The 21,803-nt window shown below is 34.9% G+C and overlaps 5 protein-coding genes across 6 annotated transcripts in view; 4 read left to right on the top strand and 1 right to left on the bottom strand.

Annotated features, from left to right (window-relative positions):
• Positions 1-4,158: 4,158 nt before the first annotated feature.
• On the top strand, positions 4,159-5,497 carry LOC135738566 (olfactory receptor 1L4-like). Its single transcript, XM_065256669.1, has one exon. The coding sequence runs from the start codon at positions 4,302-4,304 to the stop codon at positions 5,274-5,276; it is 975 nt and encodes a 324-aa protein (XP_065112741.1). The 5' UTR covers positions 4,159-4,301; the 3' UTR covers positions 5,277-5,497.
• Positions 5,498-8,774: 3,277 nt separating this feature from the next.
• On the top strand, positions 8,775-10,087 carry LOC135738586 (olfactory receptor 1L4-like). The gene has a single exon (XM_065256687.2). The coding sequence runs from the start codon at positions 9,013-9,015 to the stop codon at positions 9,985-9,987; it is 975 nt and encodes a 324-aa protein (XP_065112759.1). The 5' UTR covers positions 8,775-9,012; the 3' UTR covers positions 9,988-10,087.
• A 4,228-nt stretch (positions 10,088-14,315) lies between these two features.
• LOC135746608 (olfactory receptor 6Y1-like) lies at positions 14,316-15,032 on the top strand. The gene has a single exon (XM_065265238.2). The coding sequence runs from the start codon at positions 14,316-14,318 to the stop codon at positions 15,030-15,032; it is 717 nt and encodes a 238-aa protein (XP_065121310.2).
• A 2,704-nt stretch (positions 15,033-17,736) lies between these two features.
• LOC135746614 (olfactory receptor 2T2-like) lies at positions 17,737-18,812 on the top strand. Its single transcript, XM_073815937.1, has 2 exons — positions 17,737-17,921; positions 18,252-18,812. The coding sequence occupies exons 1-2, from the start codon at positions 17,737-17,739 to the stop codon at positions 18,781-18,783; spliced, it is 717 nt and encodes a 238-aa protein (XP_073672038.1). The 3' UTR covers positions 18,784-18,812.
• Positions 18,813-20,485: 1,673 nt separating this feature from the next.
• LOC135738739 (olfactory receptor 6F1-like) overlaps positions 20,486-21,803 on the bottom strand; it is a 93,109-nt gene continuing 91,791 nt past the window's right edge. For both annotated transcript variants that reach the window (XM_065256811.1, XM_065256800.1), the window contains exon 3: positions 20,486-21,578. In XM_065256811.1, coding sequence (XP_065112883.1) covers positions 20,574-21,572 — 999 coding nt within the window. In that variant the 5' untranslated portion in view covers positions 21,573-21,578 and the 3' untranslated portion in view covers positions 20,486-20,573. The remainder of the gene's footprint in view (positions 21,579-21,803) is intronic.

The raw sequence follows: 21,803 nt of genomic DNA, 5'->3' as shown, positions 1-21,803 counted from the left end.
TTAGCGGTCACAGTCACGCAATGAGACACAATTGCGCAACTCTCTGCACAGCTCTGATATTTGAAGGGAATAAATAGGGCATATAGCGATGAGTACTTCAAATTGATATTCTCTCCATTTGTGACGGAAAATTTGTCGGAATGAATGCGCACGGGCTAACTACGACAGGTAACACATTTAAGAAATGTCGGTTTTCACAAAAATAAGGCTATTAAGCTCTCGTCTAGTGATCCCGATGCTAAAGAATAATTAAACCTCTAGAATTATCCACATGTGCACGTTTTCTTAGAGTTTTTATGAAGCACTGTGATGCTGCTGTAAACGATTCTACATTGATTTATAAAAATGAAAGAAATTACTTTTAAAAATAATTTAAATGACATATAATAAATATTAATGCAGTTCTATATTTTTTTATAAAATACATTCATTTCATATTAATAATCCGATTTCTACAGGCTAAAGCGCGTATGAACTTCCGAGAGAAAATAAAGAGCAGAAATTAATTGATTTAAAATGAAAGATATGTGATTGCTTAACATCCACAGGCACTGACAATGTGAGCTCCCCCTTGCAGGAATCATAGAGACAGAGCGCCGATATGCAAATTTGAAAACCACGCCCACCGGGGGGGAAAACAATCCAACCGTCTCCATTGACTTTGTATTGCGAGAGGCTGCCTCCTTGTCATTTCTGGCTTATAACAAAAAACAGAATAATGCCTAAAAGCTGCTGTGTGACAATATGTACAGCTAACAAGCCAAAGAACCCAGAAATAAGTTTTTATAAGCTGTCGAGCCGTAAAACCCAGCTTTTAAGGAGAATAAAGTGGATCGCCGACTACGTTTCCCCCTAGTGGACGCAGTTCTACTAATAGAAGTACTATGAAAAGTTGCCTGTTTCCACTTTTGTTTCTTTAAACGCTCGTTTTATGAGGTCGACATCTTAAAAAAAACTTATTTCTGGGTTTTTTGGCTTTTTAGCTGTACACCTTGTCACACAGCAGCTTTTATGTATTATTCTGTTTTTAATTTTAATCTGTAAATAAGTTTTTATAAGCTGTCGACCCCAAAAACGAGCGTTTAAAGACACAAAAATGGAAACAGGCAACTTTTCATAGTAATACTATTAGTAGAACTGCGTCCAATAGGGGGAAACGTAGTCGGCGATCCACTTTATTCTCCTTAAAGACAGGGTTTTACGGCTCGACAGCTTATAAAAACTTATTTCTGGGTTCTTTGGCTTGTTAGCTGTAGATATTGTCACACAGCAGTTTTTAGGCATTATTCTGTTTTTTGTTATAAGCCAGAAATGACAAGGAGGCAGCCTCTCGCAATACAAAGTCAATGGAGACGGTTGGATTGTTTTCCCCCCCGGTGGGCGTGGTTTTCAGGTTATGACGCGCGGCGCTCTGTCTCTATAGCCCCACGTTCAAACATTCTTGCGCCGGGCTGGGGCCCTCCTTTAGGGCGGGGCCCGTTTCAATTGAAACGGTTGAAACATAGCTAAGGCCGCCTCTGTGTAGTGCTTAGTTAACTGAAATAAAACGGCTTGATGACGTATCCAGCCTGCATATGCGACCTCCGGAGGATGCGGCCTTCTGTGACCGTCGGACTCTTAAAAATGTAACACATTACTGGTCCGTTGCACAAATATGTCCGTCTGAAGAGACTGTGCAGAATTAATGTAAGTCCTTGACGCTTTCAACAAAGCGTTTTTAAGACTAGTTTTTAATAAGTTTAAAATATTTGCTTAGAATATAATCACTTAACGTTACTGATATAGCGTATTATAACAGTTTTTCTTATGTTGACACCGTTTCAGCTGACGGTCAGTCAGTTTCATGCGCTTATTTTACTGATTAAAATGGCCTCGACTCCATCGCCGCACAACCGGAGCAGAAGCGAGGATGAAGATGATCCAGTGGATCAAATGATCGCCCGGACCGGCTGCGCAGAGCTGCATTACTCGCTGCAGGAGTGCATGGCAGAGAAACAGGACTGGAGGAAATGTCAGACTCTGGTTCAGAGGTTTAAAGAGTGCATGTCCACCTACCAAAACACTCGCAAAGAGCAGCTGCTTAAACAGAGAGCCTCAAACTCACAATCTGCCTGATGCACAGACTTCTGTACAATACATTTGTAAAGGACATCACTAATATCTCAGCACGTGCATTGTTTTTTAGCAGCACTGTTTGCCATTGAAAAAAACATGGATTTATCATATTGTATCATTGGAATTTCAAAGTTTTGTCTTTTATCTGGGTGTGTATGCTACTTCTTTTAAAAAGCTACCATGCACTAATATGTCATGGGTGAGTAGATTAAAGGGTTAAGCATTGGAGGAAAGGCAGTCTTGTTGTGTTTTGATTCTGTATAACGCTGCAGCTATGCCAGTCACTCAATGTAACTTTCAATGTAATTCTTCTATAAGGACATTCAGCCAATCAAAGCACAGAACTGGCATGGGCATTACCATAACAGAGGGCCATGTCAGATAATAGAAACTATATATGCATCTTGCTTTAAATGGGACATATCATGAAAATCTGACACACTTATACTTTCTGAAGAAAATCTAATCTGCAAAATTACTTGCTGCTCATTTATTTTCAGAGACACATTAGGAGGCGGTTTTCCAGACAGGGATTAGATTAGTTTTAGACTAAAATAAATGTAAGACCTGTCCAAACTGAAAACAACTTGCACTGACATATCTCAAAATACATCAGTGCCCAGTGTTTTGCATCAAAATGCACACAAGTAATGTTTTTAGAAAGGCATGTTTGTTAAAAATAGTTTCCTGATTAAACTAAGGCCTAGTCCTGGGTTAAGATAATCCCTGTCCGGAAAAACAACCCCGAAATGATTTGTATAGTTCCTATTAAAATACATTATATTCATTTCAAAATAAAAGTTTTTCGTTCACATTTGATGGTAAGAAAAGTTTTCAAATACATATATTTTATATACAGTACATAGCATTCTGCAACATATGTACCATCACACAACGATTGATTTGTGACTGCTTAAAAATGAGTGTCGATCACACTAGAAATTAACGATTGTGACCACAGAACTGCAGAATGAAATCCTGCTCATGAACAATGCTGCAATGAATGATATTAACAATGTTAATAAAGCAGCGATTATAGCAAACATTGCACTTTGAGTTACAGTCATATGGTTTTCCCTTAGGGGAAAACAACAGCAACTGATCTGTCATAAGACCTGAATTAATGTAACAAGACGGGTATTAAAAAACTAGAGGATGTTTTACACATGTATAATTCATTTGTGATGAGCTGATTTCCTAACAACAATGACTCTGGTGGCTGAGGGATAAGAGCTGTTCTATCACAAATGCTAGATGATAAATAAAGCAAGCATGTATTATATTTCAGCCCATAAAGATTACAAAAAATAGGTTACAATTACTATAACAAAGAAAAAAACTTTTGTATTCTTGAAAAGATGTTCAGAAACTTTATTTGTTTTGTATAAGTACTTCATCCTGTTTACTACTTTAAGGTGCATTCACTCTATGCACTTAAAATGATGGGTTATTTCAACACACGATTGGGCCAAGTGACAAACACAGCCTTTGGGTTAAATTAAAATGTTGACATTTGCTCCCACAAAAAAAACAACACAACGCAATGGGTTTGTCTTATTTTGACCCAACGCTTGAAAATAACCTGACTTCTGCAGTTTTTAAGTATATGATTTTCTCACTTTGTATAAAGTTGTATGAAGTATTACATGATCCCACAGGGAGTTTTTGTTATTGTTCCAGAAAATAAAGGTGAAAACATACAGACTAATTAGTTATAGTTAGTTATTGGTGAAGTAAATCAGCCATTAGTGAAATAAAAGCACACTAATGAATGTCTTTTCTCTCAAGACTATACAGACACAAGAGGTATTTTCTTTTTTAATGACACCTCTAGAGGAAAAATATTGGCAATATATTTCCCCCAAAAAAAGAACGGTTGGTGGAATTGCACAAAGCATTCAGAGTGTTTCCAAATTCGGGAGCAAAGGAGAACGGAGGGGTGATATTCACAACCTTTCATGTTTCTTCACTGTGTTTTATATATTTTATTGTATAAATTATTTTCATTGTTGAATGTTTTAAAATATTATCTATGCTTTTAAAGAATACTGGACAAATGTAATCAGACAATGTGTTAATAGTGAATTGTTATTTCTGTGGTTTCTGTACACCTGCAGGTTTTCGAAATTTCATCCAACAAAACAAATCGCACTGCTATCAAGCTGGGTCATAAAAAGAGGGCAACAATGCAGAGCACCCGGGGCGAGCTCCCAAACAATTCCCTTATTCATCCTCCAGGGTTTTATGTTGTTGGACTGAACTCTATGGCTTACGCCAACATCTATGTCATTTTCCTTTCAGTAATTTATGTGTTTACAGTCATATCCAATGTTTTTCTCATAACCATTATTTTCTATGACCATCGTCTACATGTTCCAAAGTTTATGGCTATTTTTAACCTGTCAGTGATTGATCTTATGCTTAGCACGTCTCTTGTGCCTGGCATGATAAAGATTTACCTTTTTCTGGACAATTTTATACCATTTAATTTGTGCCTTGTGCAAATGTTCACCTACTATGCTCTTTTAGGCCTCGAAGCCATTGCTTTATGCGTTCTGGCTTATGATAGGCTGATTGCGATCTGTTTCCCTTTGAGACAGGAGTCTTTAAACACAAACACCAAAATGGCCTATATCATTTGTGGGATTTGGGTTTTTGGCATTGGTACTGGACTGTATGGTCCTATATCCATGACACAATTATCATTTTGTGGCTCTGTTAGGGTCAACAGCTATTTCTGTGATTTTGCTCCTGTTTTTAGGCTCGCCTGCAACGATACATCACAGCAATGGAGTTTCGCCACCAGCAAAACTATACTCCTTGTGTTTCTCCCTTTCAGTTTTATTTTCTTGACATATACATGTATACTGATCACTGTATTCAGAATGAAAAGCATCCAAAGCAGATATAAGGCATTGGCTACGTGCACAGAACATCTTATATTAGTGGCATTGTTTTTTTTCCCTGTGTTGGTTGTTTTTAATCTTGGATTTTTTGGAATTGTTATAAACCCTAATGTAAGGGGGGTGGTCCTGTCCATGACTTCACTTCTTATGCCCTGTGTGAATCCCATTGTCTATTCTCTGAAAACTAAAGAGATTAGAAGCAGAGTTTATTCTTTGTTTGCTCAAAGACGGTCTGTTCTACCACTAAAAATGTAAGGTTACATGAAATTGTTTGTATTGTTTTGGGGGACACTGTGTCATTTTGCTTATAATGTTAACCTATATGGTTTGAAGTTTCACTCGATAATTTGCCTTTATTTACTACTACTGTTTTTTAAAATTGTATCTATTTGGTCATTTGCAATACTTCGATTTTTGTTTGCCTTTTTCAATATATCTATGTTGTATGCAGCTACAGTAACTCTTAATAGTGAATTAATCATTTAATTCTTTGCTTTTTTTCTAAAAGTTCATAGTAAATCTTTTCAAATCTGGTTGCAATATAACAAAAAAATGTGTTACTTATCTGAAAATGAGTTGCAATTAATGTGTGTACAATACATTTTGTTTCTCTATGTTTATATTTTTTCTCAGGATTTGGTCAAATAATCTACTTAATGCAACTAAATATAGAAAACAATCTAATATTAAGAACAACAGAGATTTGAATATTTGTATTGCTATGTTCTATTTCAAAATAGTAATAACTATAAAACTATACATGCTTTAATCAGTTGTAGTTGTATTTAATAAACAATACAACACTTCCATCTAGTGGACAATACTTACGCGATAGACTCTGGCTGTTTCTCAAATGGAAGGCTGCATATACTTTGGAGGTCATATATGTAGGCTGCATACAGTACGTCACACAGACTGTCTTATTTCAGAATATTAATAATGATAAAGTTTACTATCAGTTAATTTAAAATTGTTGTAATATTATGACTTACGAATGTAATGTGAATTAAAACTGAAATACACAAGGCTTGATGACGTATGCAGCCCGCATAAGCGACCTATGTGGCCTTTTGTCGAACTCTTAAAAATGAAACACATTTCCGGTCCGTTGCATGAAATATGTCCGTCTGAAGAGATTTTAAAACATTAATGTAAGTACTTGACGCTTTCAACAAAATGTTTCTACGGCTTTTTGCTAAAATATAATCACTTAACGTTACTGATATGTACGAATAGTTTATAATAACAGCTTTTTATGTTGACACCGTTTCAGCTGACGGTCAGTCAGTTTCATGCGCTTATTTTACTGATAAAAAATGTCCTCGACTCCATCGCCGCACAACCGGAGCAGAAGCGAGGATGAAGATGATCCAGTGGATCAGATGATCGCCCGGACCGGCTGCGCGGAACTGCATTACTCGCTGCAGGAGTGCATGGCAGAGAAACAGGACTGGAGGAAATGTCAGACTCTTGTTCAGAGGTTTAAAGAGTGCATGTCCACCTACCAAAACACTCGCAAAGAGCAGCTACTTAAACAGAGAGCCTCAAACTCACAATCTTCATGATGCAAAGATTTCTTTACAGTAAAATTTGAAAGGACATCGCTGATATCTCAGTTTCTTTTCAAATACGTTCATTGTTTTGTAGCAGCACTGGTTGTTATTGCCTAAATTATGTACAATATATTAAAAACATGAATATTTCATAATATATCATTGGAATTTCAAAGTACAGATTAATTTTCGAGCTGGGGTGTATTATACTTCTTTTAAAAAGCTTTGTAAAGGCCACCATAAACTTATCTGTCATGAATAAGTAGATTATAGGGTTAAGCATTGGAGGAAGGGCAGAGGTCAATGAGAGATTAATAATCCTATAGTGTTTGTTTTCACAACTGCTATAAAGCCTATGTCAGACAGACATGCATATAAAGCTCTTTGACAGTCTTGTGATTCTGTATAATGTCGCAGCTATGCAAGTATATAAAAAGACAATAAAGCATCTGTATTCATCACAAACTTTATTTTTGCATACTGACTTTTGGGCACTATACTTTATAGTGTAAAAGTAAGTGATTTTGTCGAGAAAGATTGTTAAGGCACACGATTTACCATATAACAAAACAGTTTTAGTTGGTCATTTAAAAATCTACTTAAAAGAAAAGTTATTTTAGTCATTTTGAGAATTGAATCTGTAATATTTTGTCCCATTAAATTTAGTTTATGAATTAGAAATCTCTTGTTTAGTTGGTACAATCTCAAAAATATACATACAAAAGTTGCCACTGAAGCTGTACCCTTTCAAAAAGTACACATTTGTACGTAAACAGTACATAGTACCTCAAAATAATATATTTGTACCCAATGCATACATATCTTTACTTACATTTTAGGACCTTTTAAAAGGTAGGCTACAGTCCCAGTGACAGACAAAACAAATAGTAAAATAAGCAATAAACAAACCTTGAGGCATTTGGGCTCTAACCTCTCAAAGTTTCAATGTACTAAAGGAGGAACACTGCATTATTTGACAGAAAACTTCACTCACAATCAAAAAGCAAGCTAAACACGTCATACATATTTGAAAAGCTCAGATACAATCAACACAGCAGGTACAATTAAATTAGTATGGTTTATAGGCATTTTTTTTTAGCCTTTTTCAGGAATGCTTAGGGGCCAACTGACTAAATAGGAATTATATTACTGAAAATTTTGTTTAAAATGAATAAACCTTCAAAGCTGAGCAGTTAATATACTGTAAAAGAAGAAATGTGTTTTTTTATTGCGGGTCTTTCCAAATAATGATGGTTATAGATGGTTATGTGTTTTACATCACTGTTTGCTATATAGCGTTATGGTTTTCATTTGAAACTTTGCTTGACATCTTTAAATATAGCTATTGTAAGATAACAAGGAAAAACTAGGTGAAAGACTGAAGGAAAGCAGAAAAAAAGAGAAAGGAAGGAAATGATTATGGTATTTTATAAATTTAACTAACTGTGTTAACACATCAAAATCATCTGCAATGTAAGTCTTTTTAAATCAGTTGTCTTGTATCTCATGAAGCATGCAAGCTGTGTCATATATCTGTAAATTTGAATTGACGTAAATCAAAAGCAACTTACCAATTACTGTCACAAGAAAAAAACACTTCTCATTCTTGAAAAGATGTTCATAACCTTTATTTGTTTTATATTTTCAAGTACTTTATCCTGTTTAGTACTAAGGTGCATTTACTGTATGCACTAAAAATGCTGGGATATTTCAACACACGACTGGGCCAAAAATTGACAAACACCGCTTTTGGGTTAAATTAACCCAAATGGTTACATTTGCCCCTACAATTAAACAATGCAACGCACTGGGTTGGGTTTGTCTCTCTTTGACCCAATGCTGGGTTGAAAATAACCTGACTTTTACAGTTTTTAGGTATGATTTTCTCACTTTGTATAAAGTTGTATAAAGCATTAAATTATCCCACAGGGAGATTTTGTTATTCTTACAGAAAATAAAGGTGAAAACAAACAGACTAATTAGTTATAGTTAGTTATTAGTGAAGTAAATCAGCCATTAGTGAAATAAAAGCACACTAATGAATGTCTTTTCTCTCAAGACTATACAGACACAAGAGGTATTTTCTTTTTTAATGACACCTCCGGAGGAAAAATTAGGCAATATATTTCCCCAAAAATGGTTGGTGGAAAAGCATTCAGAGTGTTTCCAAATTCAGGAGCAAAGGAGAACGGAGGGGTGATATTCACAACCTTTCATGTATCTTCACTATGTGTTATATTGTTTAATTATTTAAATTCGTGAATGTTTTAAAATATTATGTATGCTGTCTAAGAAAATGTGACAAATGTAATCAGACAAGGTGTTAATGGTGAATTGTTATTTCTGTGGTTACTGTACACCTGCAGGTTTTCGAAATTTCATCCAAAAAAAAAACAAATCGCACTGCTATCAAGCTGGGTCATAAAAAGAGGGCAACAATGCAGAGCACCCGAGACGAGCTCCCTAACAATTCCCTTATTCATCCTCCAGGGTTTTATATTGTTGGTTTTAACTCTATGGCTTATACCAACATCTATGTCATTTTCCTTTCTGTAGTTTATGTGTTTACAGTCATATCCAATGTTTTTCTCATAACCATTATTTTCTATGACCATCGTCTACATGTTCCAAAATTCATGGCTATTTGTAACCTATCAGTGGTTGATCTCGTGCTCAGCACGTCTCTTGTGCCCAGCATGATAAAGATTTACCTTTTTCTGGACAATTTTATACCGTTCAAATTGTGCCTCGTTCAAATGTTCACCTACTATGCTATTTTAGGCCTTGAGTCCATTTCTCTATGCGTTCTGGCTTATGATAGGCTGATTGCGATCTGTTTCCCTTTGAGACAGGAGTCTTTAAACACAAACACCAAAATGGCCTATATCATTTGTGGGATTTGGGTTTTTGGCATTGGTATTGCACTGTATGGTCCTATATCCATGACGCAATTATCATTTTGTGCTTCTGTTAGGGTCAACAGCTATTTCTGTGATTTTGCTCCTGTTTTTAGGCTCGCCTGCAATGATACGTCACGTCAATGGAGTTTCGCCACTAGCACAACTATACTCCTTATGTTTTTACCTTTTAGTTTTATTTTCTTGACATATACATGTATACTGATCACTGTATTCAGGATTAAAAGCATCCAGAGCAGATACAAGGCACTGGCTACGTGCACAGAACATCTTATATTAGTGGCATTGTTTTTTTCCCCTGTTTTGGTTGTTTTTAATCTTGGATTTTTTGGATTTGTTATAAACACCAATGTAAGGGTGGTGGTCCTGTCCATGACTTCATGTCTTTCACCCTGTGTGAATCCCATTGTCTATTCTCTGAAAACTAAAGAGATTAGAAGCAGAGTTTATTCTTTGTTTGCTCAAAGACGGTCTGTTCTACCACTGAAAATGTAAAAAATTTTGGGACACTGTGTCATTTTGCTTTTAAGGTTGACCTACTTGGTCTGAAGTTTCAATCAATAATTTGCCTTTAGTAACTACTACTTATCTTTAAAATTGTATCTACTTAGTCATTTGCAATAATTAGATTTTTGTTTCTTTGTTTGCCTTTTTATGTTGTATGCAGCTACAGAAAGTCTTCATAGTGAATGAATCATTTAATTCTCTGCTTTTGGTCATTCTTAAAGTTCATAGTAAATCTTTTCAAATCTGATAGCAATATATTAATAATTTTTGTTACTTTTCTGAGAATTAATTAATGTGTGTACAATAAATTTAGTTTCTCTATGTTTATATTTGTTCTCAGCATTTGGTCAAATAATCTACTTAATACAACTTAATAAAGAAAACTAATATTAAGAACAACAGAGATTTGAATATTTATTTTATAATATTAATCTATAATATTTACACCGTTTTAGCTGACGGTCATTCAGTTTCATGCTCTTATTTTACTGATAAAGAGTGCAGGTCCAGCTACCAAAACACTTGCAAAGAGCAGCTGCTTTAACAGAGAGCCTCAAACTCACAATTGTCTTGACACACAGACATCTGTACAGTAAAATTGTAAAGGACATCACTAATACCTCAGTTTCTTATCAAATACGTGCATTGTTTTGTAGCAGCACTGGTTGTTTTTGCCTAAATTATGTTCAATATATTAAAAACTTGAATATTGGAATTTCAAAGTAGAGATTATACTTCTTTTAAAAAGCTTTATGAAAGCCACCATAAACTCATCTGTCATGAATGTATAGATTAGGGTTAAGCATTAAAGGAAGAGCAGAGGTCAATGAGAGATTAATATATAGGCACATAATCACACTAGAAACTGTTTATGATGACAATGTACCTCCAGAAGGAAAGTCTGTTTATGAAAATGAACAATGTTACTCTGGGAAGTATTCAAGATAAACTTACACCAAAAACTGTAAAATGACTTTTCCTGGGCGTTTATATACTGAATAAAAGAAGATAAATCATGGGTCATATTACTGACACCGTAATTCTACAGAGCCAATCATAGCACAGAACTGGCATGGGCATTACAATAACAGAGGGCCCGATCAGATAATATATGTATTACATATAGGAATCTTGTTTTAAATTTAAAAGTATTTGGAGGATTTGGAAAATGTTGCCTTGCATGGTGTTTATCCTCATTGTTATTCACATGCAGAAAGAGAAGGGCACTTCAAGGGCTCTGCCCTTCGAAGGGAGTATGGCATAGGGATGCTCACTTCTGTTTGGAAAATGGCCCTAAAGTCCCACATAGACCTTCCTACTAAAGGTCTTCTTGGGTCCACTTAGATCTGAAAACCTGAGGTATGACCCGAGCTGGTTCGGTTCTAAAAGTTTCACGTGTGCTTCAGACACAGGTCAGGCCTCGGCTCATTTAAAATGAATGTGTTTTTGCCAAAAAGACATGATAAAACCCTGAACTATCCTGCATGTGTGCATTGAGTCCATTTCCAACCCCTCCTCTGTTTGCCAAGAGCGCTTGCGACACCGTGTAGCTGGCGGTAGGTTAATTTTCGTTGAGACAGACCTGTCAATCAATTTTGAATGCACATTTTAGGGATTACCTTGGTGTGGCCATCAGATAACAAAGAAAAATAAATTAAGCTGTGGGTTAAATTGAATGCGAAGCCAACAGGTTTCTTTCTGTCTGACTGGTGCGTGCAGGGCTGCAGACTGCACACATGTCGGTGCCCTTTACTATGGGTCCAGTCGGGTTAGACTTGGGTCTAATTTTCTTGGGTTTGTCTCGGGTCAGGCCTGTCTTATATAAGATAAAAAACAGATATAATTTGTTAATTAAAATATAAGTATTATGTAGTAGTAGGTTACATCAGTAACTGTAGGTAAAAATCAAATGTAGGCCTACCTATTAGGCCATCTTTAAACTTAACTAGCTATATAGTTGATGTTCGTTTTGTAATATTAATTATATTATACAGTATGGTATTGCCTTTAATATATTTTTCATTGTTTCTTTTATTTGGTTGATTTGTTTGTATTCTTTTTAATTGCTTAATGCTTGGGTCCTTTCTTATATTGTTTTCTCTGTATATTTATCTGTTGAATTAGTATTGTTCCAAATATTTTTTATAACTTTTAAAATTTGTATGTATTATTGCTTTGTGACAATTGTGAAAATGTCGGGTATTTTTTTTATTAAATAAATATTTTAGACTTAATTGATTCTCTCTGTTTTTTCTCTCTGTTGGAGGGTTGGGGGTAGTATTCATCTGTATTCATCACAAACTTTATTTTTGCATACTGACTTTTGGGCACTACTTTACAGGTGGAAAGTAAGTGATTTTGTCGAGGAAGATTGTTAAGGCACACGATTTACCATGTAACAAAACAGTTTTAGTTGGTCATTTAAAAATCTACTTTAAAGAAAAGTTATTTTAGTCATGTTGAGAATGAATCTGTAATATTTTGTCCCATTAAATTTAGTTTATGAATTGGAAATCTCTTGTTTAGTTGGACCACTCTCAAAAATATACATACAAAAGTTGCCACTAGAGCTGTACCCTTTCAAAAATTACACATTTGTACGTAAACAGTACATAGTACCTCAAAATGACGTATTGGTACCCAATCCATACACATCTTTACTTACATTTTAGGACCTTTTAAAAGGTAGGCTAACGTCCCAGTGACAGACAAAACAGTGGAGCTATGACAAAAGAGTTTATTTTCCAACCACAAATCCCACATAATCATTATGCTGAATTTATTACGCAAAACTTTGTTTAAAATGAATAAACCTTCAAAGCTGAGCAGTTAACATAAAAGAAGAAATGTGTTTTTTTTCATTGCAGGATTTTATAAAGTATGATAGATGGTTATGTGTTTCAAATCACTGTTTGCTGTATAGTGTTATGATTTTCATTTGAAACTCTGCTTGACATCTTTAAATATAATTATTGTAAGATAAACAGGAAAAAAACAAACAAGGGAAAAAAGGACTGAAGGACAGGAGAAAAGAGAAAACTGAAGGAAATGATTATGGTATGTTTGAAATTCACATCAAGTAATCAAGATCTCTAACTGTGTTCACACATCAAAAGCATCTGCACTGTAAGTCTTTTTAAATAATTTGTCTTGTATCTCATGAAGCATGCAGGCTGTGTCATATATCTGTAAATTTGAATTGACGTAAATCAAAAGCAACTTACCAATTACTGTCACAAGAAAAAAAAACTTCACATTCTTGAAAAGATGTTCAGAACCTTTATTTGTTTTATATATTCAAGTACTTTATCCTGTTCAGTACTTAAAGGTGCATTCAATCTATGCACTAAAAATGCTGGGTTATTTCAACAAACGACTGGGCCAAAAGACAAACACAGTGTTTGAGTTAAATTAAAATGTTTACATCTGCCCAAACAATAAAAAACCCAACACAACGCTGGGTTGAAAATAACCTGACTTTTACAGTTTTATAAGATTTTCTCACTTTGTATAAAGTTGTATGAAGTTTTACATGATCCCACAGGGAGATTTTGTTATTCTTACAGAAAATAAAGGTGAAAACAAACAGACTAATTAGTTATAGTTAGTTATAATGAAGTTAATCAGCCATTAGTGAAATAAAAGCACACTAATGAATGTCTTTTCTCTCAAGACTATACAGACACAAGAGGTATTTTCTTTTCTAATGACACCTCTGGAGGAAAAAATCGGCAATATATTTCCCAAAAAATGGTTGGTGGAATTGCACAAAGCATTCAGAGTGTTTCCAAATTCTGGAGTAGAGGAGAACGGAGGGGGGATATTCACAACCTTTCATGTATCTTCACTGTGGGTTGTATTTTTATTGTATAAATTCTTTTTATTGTTGAATGTTTTAAAATATTATCTATGCTTTTTAAGAAAATGTGACAAATGTAATCAGACAAGGTGTTAATGGTGAATTGTTATTTCTGTGGTTTCTGTACACCTGCAGGTTTTTGAGATTTCACAAAAACAAATCGCACTGCTATCAAGCTGGATCATAAAAAAGGGCAACAATGCGTAGCACCCGAGACGAGCTCCCTAACAATTCCCTTATTCATCCTCCAGGGTTTTATATTGTTGGTTTTAACTCTATGGCTTACGCCAACATCTATGTCATTTTCCTTTCTGTAGTTTATGTGTTTACAGTCATATCCAATGTTTTTCTCATCACCATTATTTTCTATGACCGTCGTCTACATGTTCCGAAATTCATGGCTATTTGTAACCTATCAGTGGTTGATCTCGTGCTCAGCACATCTCTTGTGCCCAGCATGATAAAAATTTACCTTTTTCTGGACAATTTTGTACCGTTCAAATTGTGCCTCGTGCAAATGTTCACCTACTATGCTATTTTATGCCTCGAGTCCATTTCTCTATGCGTTCTGGCTTATGATAGGCTGATTGCGATCTGTTTCCCTTTGAGACAGGAGTCTTTAAACACAAACACCAAAATGGCCTACATCATTTGTGGGATTTGGGTTTTTGGCATTGGTATTGCACTGTATGGTCCTATATCCATGACGCAATTATCATTTTGTGCTTCTGTTAGGGTCAACAGCTATTTCTGTGATTTTGCTCCTGTTTTTAGGCTTGCTTGCAATGATACGTCACGTCAATGGAGTTTCGCCACTAGCATAACTATGATCCTTGTGTTTCTCCCTTTCAGTTTTATTTTCTTGACATATACATGTATACTGATCACTGTATTCAGAATGAAAAGCATCCAGAGCAGATATAAGGCACTGGCTACGTGCACAGAACATCTTATATTAGTGGCATTGTTTTTTTTCCCTGTGATGGTTGTTTTTAATCTTGGGTTTTTTGGATTTGTTATAAACCCCAATGTAAGGGTGGTGGTCCTGTCCATGACTTCATGTCTTACGCCCTGTGTCAATCCCATTGTCTATTCTCTGAAAACTAAAGAGATTAGAAGCAGAGTTTATTCTTTGTTTACTCAGAGATTGTCTGTTCAACCACTGAAAATGTAAGGTTACATGAAATTGTTTTGTTTTTGGGGACACAGTGTCATTTTGCTTTTAAGGTTGATCTACATGGTTTGAAGTTTGAATCAACTATTTGCATTTACTTACTACTGATTTTTTAAATTGTATCTGCCTTGTCCTTTGCAATAATTAGATGTGAAGAATTTTGTTCCTTTGTTTGCCTTTAATTTAATATATCTATGTTGTATGGAGCTATGTCTTATAGTGGGTTTATAATTTCAGTCTTTGCTTTTGATCATTCTTAAAGTTCATAATAAATCTTTTCAAATCTGGTTGCTATATAACAAGAATCTGTGTTACTTTTTTATATCTGATAATGAGTTGCAATTAATATGTGTACAATGAATTTTTACTCTCTGTGTTTATACATTTGTTTTTGGCATTTGGTCACATAATTAGTACAACTTAATAAAGAAAACAATCTAATATTAAGAAAAACACAGATTTGAATATTTGTATTGTTATGTACTATTTCAAAAGACCGTCCTGACTATAAAACTATACTTGCTTTAATCAGCTGTAGTTGTATTCATTAACCAATACAACACTTCCCTCTAGTGGACAATACTTGTAATTACTAGAGCTGGTTTTTATTGTCGATGATGGACTCGGGCCGTTTCTCAAACGGAAGACTGCATCCTTTAGATGTCGCATTTGTAGGCTGCATACATCTCATGCAGTCTTATTTCAGAATATTAATAACAATTACAAAGTTTACTACTATGCTTCGTTAAAATTAAAACATTTTTTTTTCTTATGTACAGTCGTGCTCAAAATTATTCATACCCTTTGTAAATATGACCAAAGAAGGCTATGAAAATAAAACTGCATCATTAATACTTTTGATCTTTTATTTAAAAAATCTACAAAAATCCAAACTTTTATTGGAGAATAATAATGGGTGAAAATCTCATTATGAGAGAAATATTTTTCAAATCTCTCCAGATCCTTCAGATTCCAGCTCCATGTTGGTGCTTCTTCTCTTCAGTTAATTCCACTCATTTTCTTTAGGGTTTAGGTCAGGGGACTGGGATTGTCATGGCAGAAGCTTCATTTTGTGTTCAGTGACTCATTTTTGTGTTAGTTTTGATGTTTGTTTTGGATCATTGCCCTGAAGGAAGATCCAACTATGGCCCTTTATATGATTTCTAACAGGGACGGTCAGGTTTAGATTTTTTTATTTGCTGGTATTTCATAGAATCTATTTTGCCATGTATCTGATCAAGATGTCCAGGACCTCCGGCAGAGAAATAGGCCCACAATATTAAAGATACAGCAGTATATTTCATTTTACACAAGGGGTACATTTACCCATGTGTGCACCAAACTAATGTTGAGTGTTTGCTGCTAAAAAGGTTTTTTTGCTTCATCTGACTATAGGACATTTGAAAGTAACTGACACTACTGGAACTTGAAATGGGATGGGTTATATGGTCAGATGAAACAAAAACCAGTTACTCAGGTATTGCTATATAAGCAGTTTAAGTGCAAGAGAAACAATCTGTGTTTATCAAAAACTATAATAATACCTTAAAATCATTTGTCTTGTATCTCCTGAAGCAGGCAGGCTGTGTCATATCTGTAAATTTGAATTGACGTAAATCAAAAGCAACTAAATAACTGTCACAAAGAAAAAACACTTTCACATTTTTGAAAAGATGTTCAGAACCTTTATTTGTTTTATATATTCAAGTACTTTATCCTGTTTAGTACTTAAAGGTGCATTCACTGTATGCACTAAAAATGCTGGGTTATTTCAACACACGATTGGGCCAAGGGACAAACACAGCGTTTGAGTTAAATTAACCCAAATGTTTACATCTGCCCAAACAATAAGTATGGGTTGGGTTGGGTTTGTCTCTTTTTGACTCAACGCTGGGTTGAAAATAACCCGATTTTAACAGTTTTTATGATTTTCTCACTTCGTATAAAGTTGTATGAAGCATTAAATTATCCCACAGGGAGATTTTGTTATTCTTACAGAAAATAAAGGTGAAAACAAACACACTAATTAGTTATAGTTAGTTATTAGTGAAGTAAATCAGCCATTAGTGAAATAAAAGCACACTAATGAATGTCTTTTCTCTCAAGACTATACAGACACAAGAGGTATTTTCTTATCTAATGACACCTCTAGAGGAAAAATTAGGCAATATATTTCCCAAAAAATGGTTGGTGGAATTGCACAAAGCATTCAGAGTGTTTCCCAATTCTGGAGGAGAACGGAGGGGTGATATTCACAACCTTTCATGTATCTTTACTGTGATATTATATTTTTTATTGTTTAAATTCTTTTAATTGTTGAATGTTTTAAAATATTATCTATGATTTTTAAGAAAATGTGACAAATGTAAATGTAGTGTTAATAGTGAATTGTTATTTCTGTGGTTTCTTTACACCTGCAGGTTTTTAAGAAAAGAGCATAATAACAATGCAGAGTTCACCGGACGAGCTTCCCAACAATTCCCTTATTCATCCTCCAGGGTTTTATATTGTTGGTCTGAACTCTATGGCTTACACCAACATCTATGTCATTTTCCTTTCAGTAGTTTATGTGTTTACAGTCATGTCCAATGTTTTTCTCATCACCATTATTTTCTATGACCAGCGTCTACATGTTCCAAAGTTTATGGCTATTTGTAACCTATCAGTGGTTGATCTCGTGCTCAGCACTTCTCTTGTGCCCAGCATGATAAAAATTTACCTTTTTCTGGACAATTTTGTACCGTTCAAATTGTGCTTTGTGCAAATGTTCACCTACTGTGCTATTTTAGGCCTAGAAGCCACCTCTTTATGCATTTTGGCTTATGATAGGCTGATTGCGATCTGTTTCCCTTTGAGACAGGAGTCTTTAAACACAAACACCAAAATGGCCTACACTCTAAAAAAACAAACGGTGCTATATAGCACCAAAACAATTGCTTTGGATCGTAACGATAGAAGAACCATTTTAGTGCCATATAGCACCGGTGAAGAACCAGTGAAGCACCAGTGAAGCACCAGTGAAGCACCAGTGTAGAACCATATAGGGGCCATATAGCACCACATATGGTTCTACATAGCACTATATGGTTCTACACAGGTGCTTCACTGGTGCTTCACTGGTTCTTCACCGGTGCTATATGGCACTAAAAATGGTTCTTCTATCGTTACGATCCAAAGCAACTGTTTTGGTGCTATATAGCACCGTTTGTTTTTTAGAGTGTATATCATTTGTGGGATTTGGGTTTTTGGCATTGGTATTCAGCTGTATGGTCCTATATCCATGACGCAATTATCATTTTGTGCTTCTGTTAGGGTCAACAGCTATTTCTGTGATTTTGCTCCTGTTTTTAGGCTCGCCTGCAATGATACGTCACGGCAATGGAAATTTGGCACCAGCATTACTATAATCCTTGAGTTTCTCCCTTTTAGTTTTATTGTCTTGACATATACATGTATACTGATCACTGTATTCAGAATGAAAAGCATCCAGAGCAGATATAAGGCACTGGCTACGTGCACAGAACATCTTATAATAGTGGCATTGTTTTTTTTCCCTGTGTTGGTTGTTTTTAATCTTGGATTTTTTGGAATTGTTATAAACCCCAATGTAAGGGGGGTGGTCCTGTCCATGACTTCACTTCTTACGCCCTGTGTCAATCCCATTGTCTATTCTCTGAAAACTAAAGAGATTAGAAGCAGAGTTTATTCTTTGTTTACTCAGAGACGGTCTGTTCAACCACTGAAAATGTAAAGTAACATGAGATTGTTTCTATTGTTTGGGGGTTTTTTTGGCGGGGGGCCCTGTGTCATTTTGCTTTTAAGGTTGACCTACATGGTTTAAAGTTTCAATCAATAGTTTGCCTTTACTTACTACTACTGGTTTTTAAAATTGTACCTACTTGATTATTTGCAATAATTATATCTGAAGAATTTTGTTACTTTGTTTGCCTTTAATGTAATATATCTATGTTGTATGCAGCTACAGAAGGTCTTCATAGTGAATTGATCATTTCACTCTTTACTTTTGGTCATTCTAAAAGTTTATAGTAAATCTTTTCAAATCTGGTTGCAATATAACAAAAAATGTTGTTACTTATCTGAGAATGAGTTGCAATTAATGTGTGTACAATAAATTTTGTTTCTCTATGTTTATATTTTTTCTCAGGATTTGGTCAAATAATCTACTTAATACAACTAAATAACAATATAGAAAACAATCTGATATTAAGAACAACAGAGATTTGAATATTTGTATTGCTATGTTCTATTTCAAAAGGCCGTAATAACTATAAAACTATACATGCTTTAATCAGTTGTAGTTGTATTTAATAAACAATACAACACTTCCATCTAGTGGACAATACTTATGCGATAGACTCTGGCTGTTTCTCAAATGGAAGGCTGCATACTTTGGAGGTCATATTTGTAGGCTGCACTTCACACAGAAGTCTTATTTCAGAATATTACCAATTATAAAGTTTACTATTAGTTAATCTTAAATTGTTGTTATATTATGACTTGCGAATGTAATGTGAAATAAACCAGGCATATGCGACCTCCAGAGGATGCAGCCTTCTGTCAGAACCCTTAAAAATTCAACACATTTCCAGTAGGGTTATAGGGTTACAATAAAATTTTAAAGGACATCACGGCCATCTCAGATTCTTATCAAAGCACATGCATTGTTAAAAAGCTTTTTAAAAGCCACCATAAACTCATCTGTCATGAATGAATAGATTATAGGGTTAAGCATTGGAGGAAGGGCAGAGGTCAATGAGAGATGAATAATCCTAGTGTTTGTGTTCAAACACGCTCCTAAAGCCTACGTCAGGCAGACATGCATATAAAGCTCTTTGACAGTCTTGTGATTCTGTATAACATCACAGTTATGCAAGTATACAAAAAAACAATAAAGCATACTGGGAACCATATAAGAGTCACAAGGCTAAGAAAGCTCAGTACATAAGTTATTGCTGCAGGCGGATCTAAATATAGGCACATGATCACAATAGAAACTGTTTATGATGACAATGTGTCTGCAGAAGGAAAGTTTGTTTATGAAATTGAACAATGGGCCTATTTAAGATAATCTGACACCCAAAACTGTAAAATTACTTTCCTGGCTGTTTATATACTGAATAAATAAAGATAAATCACAGGTCATATCACTGACACTGGGTGGCAGTCAGGTTGGACTCGGGTCTAATTTTCTCGAGTTAGTCTCGGGTCGGTTCTTTCTTTTTAAATTTTTTTATTTATTTATGCACATCGGGTTTTGGTAAAAAATTATTTGGGTCATTTCAAAAGTACACAAACACAAATATTATATTTGAGGAATGTTTTAATGACAAAATTATTTTACAACATCAAGTCAGCCAGTCTAGCAGGCTATTTTGTGAATTCTCTAAATATATATAACTTTTATAATATATCATAACATTAGTAAACACAGAGATGTAAAGGCAAAAATGTATACTTTTCTGTACTTCCATACTGAAAGGTTAAAGTACAAAGAATAAATCTAGATCTATTTATAGCTTCTCATTTATTCAGTTTCACATTTATTACTACAGAGGTGTTTACTTTGTTTCGTTTATACAGATCTTTTATAGATTGCATGACCTCTTCTGTCTTTAGGGTGTATATGATGGGATTCAACATGGGTGGTATAATCTGTGTCAGGGAAGTATTAATAATACGGGCATCTGGATCAATAGATGTTGAGATAGATTTAACGTTTACGCTTAAAATCGGGAGATAAAATATAGCCACTAATGCAAGATGAGAAGTGCATGTTTTCATGGCTTTTTTACGATCTGCACCATGCGCAAGTTTAAGCAGTGCTGCGGCAATGCACAAATATGAGATGGCAACCAGCAACACTGGCATGCAAATCAAGAGACCAAATGAAATATATGCTAACAAATAATTGATAAAATTACTATTACAGGAGAGGCTAATGACAGGCCCGTGATCACAGAAATAACTATTGACCGCTGTAGATCTACAAAACGACAGCCTGTTGATCAAACCTGCAAGTACAGCAAATAAAGCAAATGAAAAAATCCACATTCCAACTATGATGAATGACATGGTTGATTTGGTTATGATGGCATGATACTTTAGTGGATAACAAATAGCGATCAATCTGTCAAAAGCCAAGGCGAGCAGCGTTAAAGACTGCAGGTTCATGAAATGAAATACAAAAAACATATTTGTCAAGCATTCAATATATGAAATGTACTGATGCTCAAACAAAAACATATCCAGGAGCTTTGGGATCACAGCCGAGCTTCCACACAGATCAGTAAAAGCCAAGTGAAAGACAGCAATGTATTTGGCCGTGTGAAGTCTGCGGGCTAAATAGATGACGCACATAATGAAAGAATTCCCAAAAACAGTCACAGCATAAACCACACACAAGAAGACATAGTAATACTTTGCTTGTGGAAAATTTGAAAAGCCTTTGATGAAGAATGTAGCAGGACGGACAAAGGTGGAATTTGCAGAAGACGCTGACAGGGCGGTCAAGTTGCTCATTGTCACCTGTGACAAAGAATTGATTTTAGAAATGCAAAAAAGTACAATGATTTCATTTCAGGTCATAATGTATATGTCAACACAAATTGCTTGGATATATTGTGAACACTGACCGTAGGATACAACGCAATGTAAACATAAGGTTGTATACGTCAGCATGCACAGACATATGCATACTTTTGTGTTTTGTATTGTTAAATATGTCTAGATTCTATTTTTTAGAGATTGCTA

Source organism: Paramisgurnus dabryanus, chromosome 10 (genome assembly GCF_030506205.2).
Source record: "Paramisgurnus dabryanus chromosome 10, PD_genome_1.1, whole genome shotgun sequence".
NCBI classification, from domain to species: domain Eukaryota; kingdom Metazoa; phylum Chordata; class Actinopteri; order Cypriniformes; family Cobitidae; genus Paramisgurnus; species Paramisgurnus dabryanus.
This window is presented reverse-complemented; position numbering and strand designations above follow the sequence as displayed.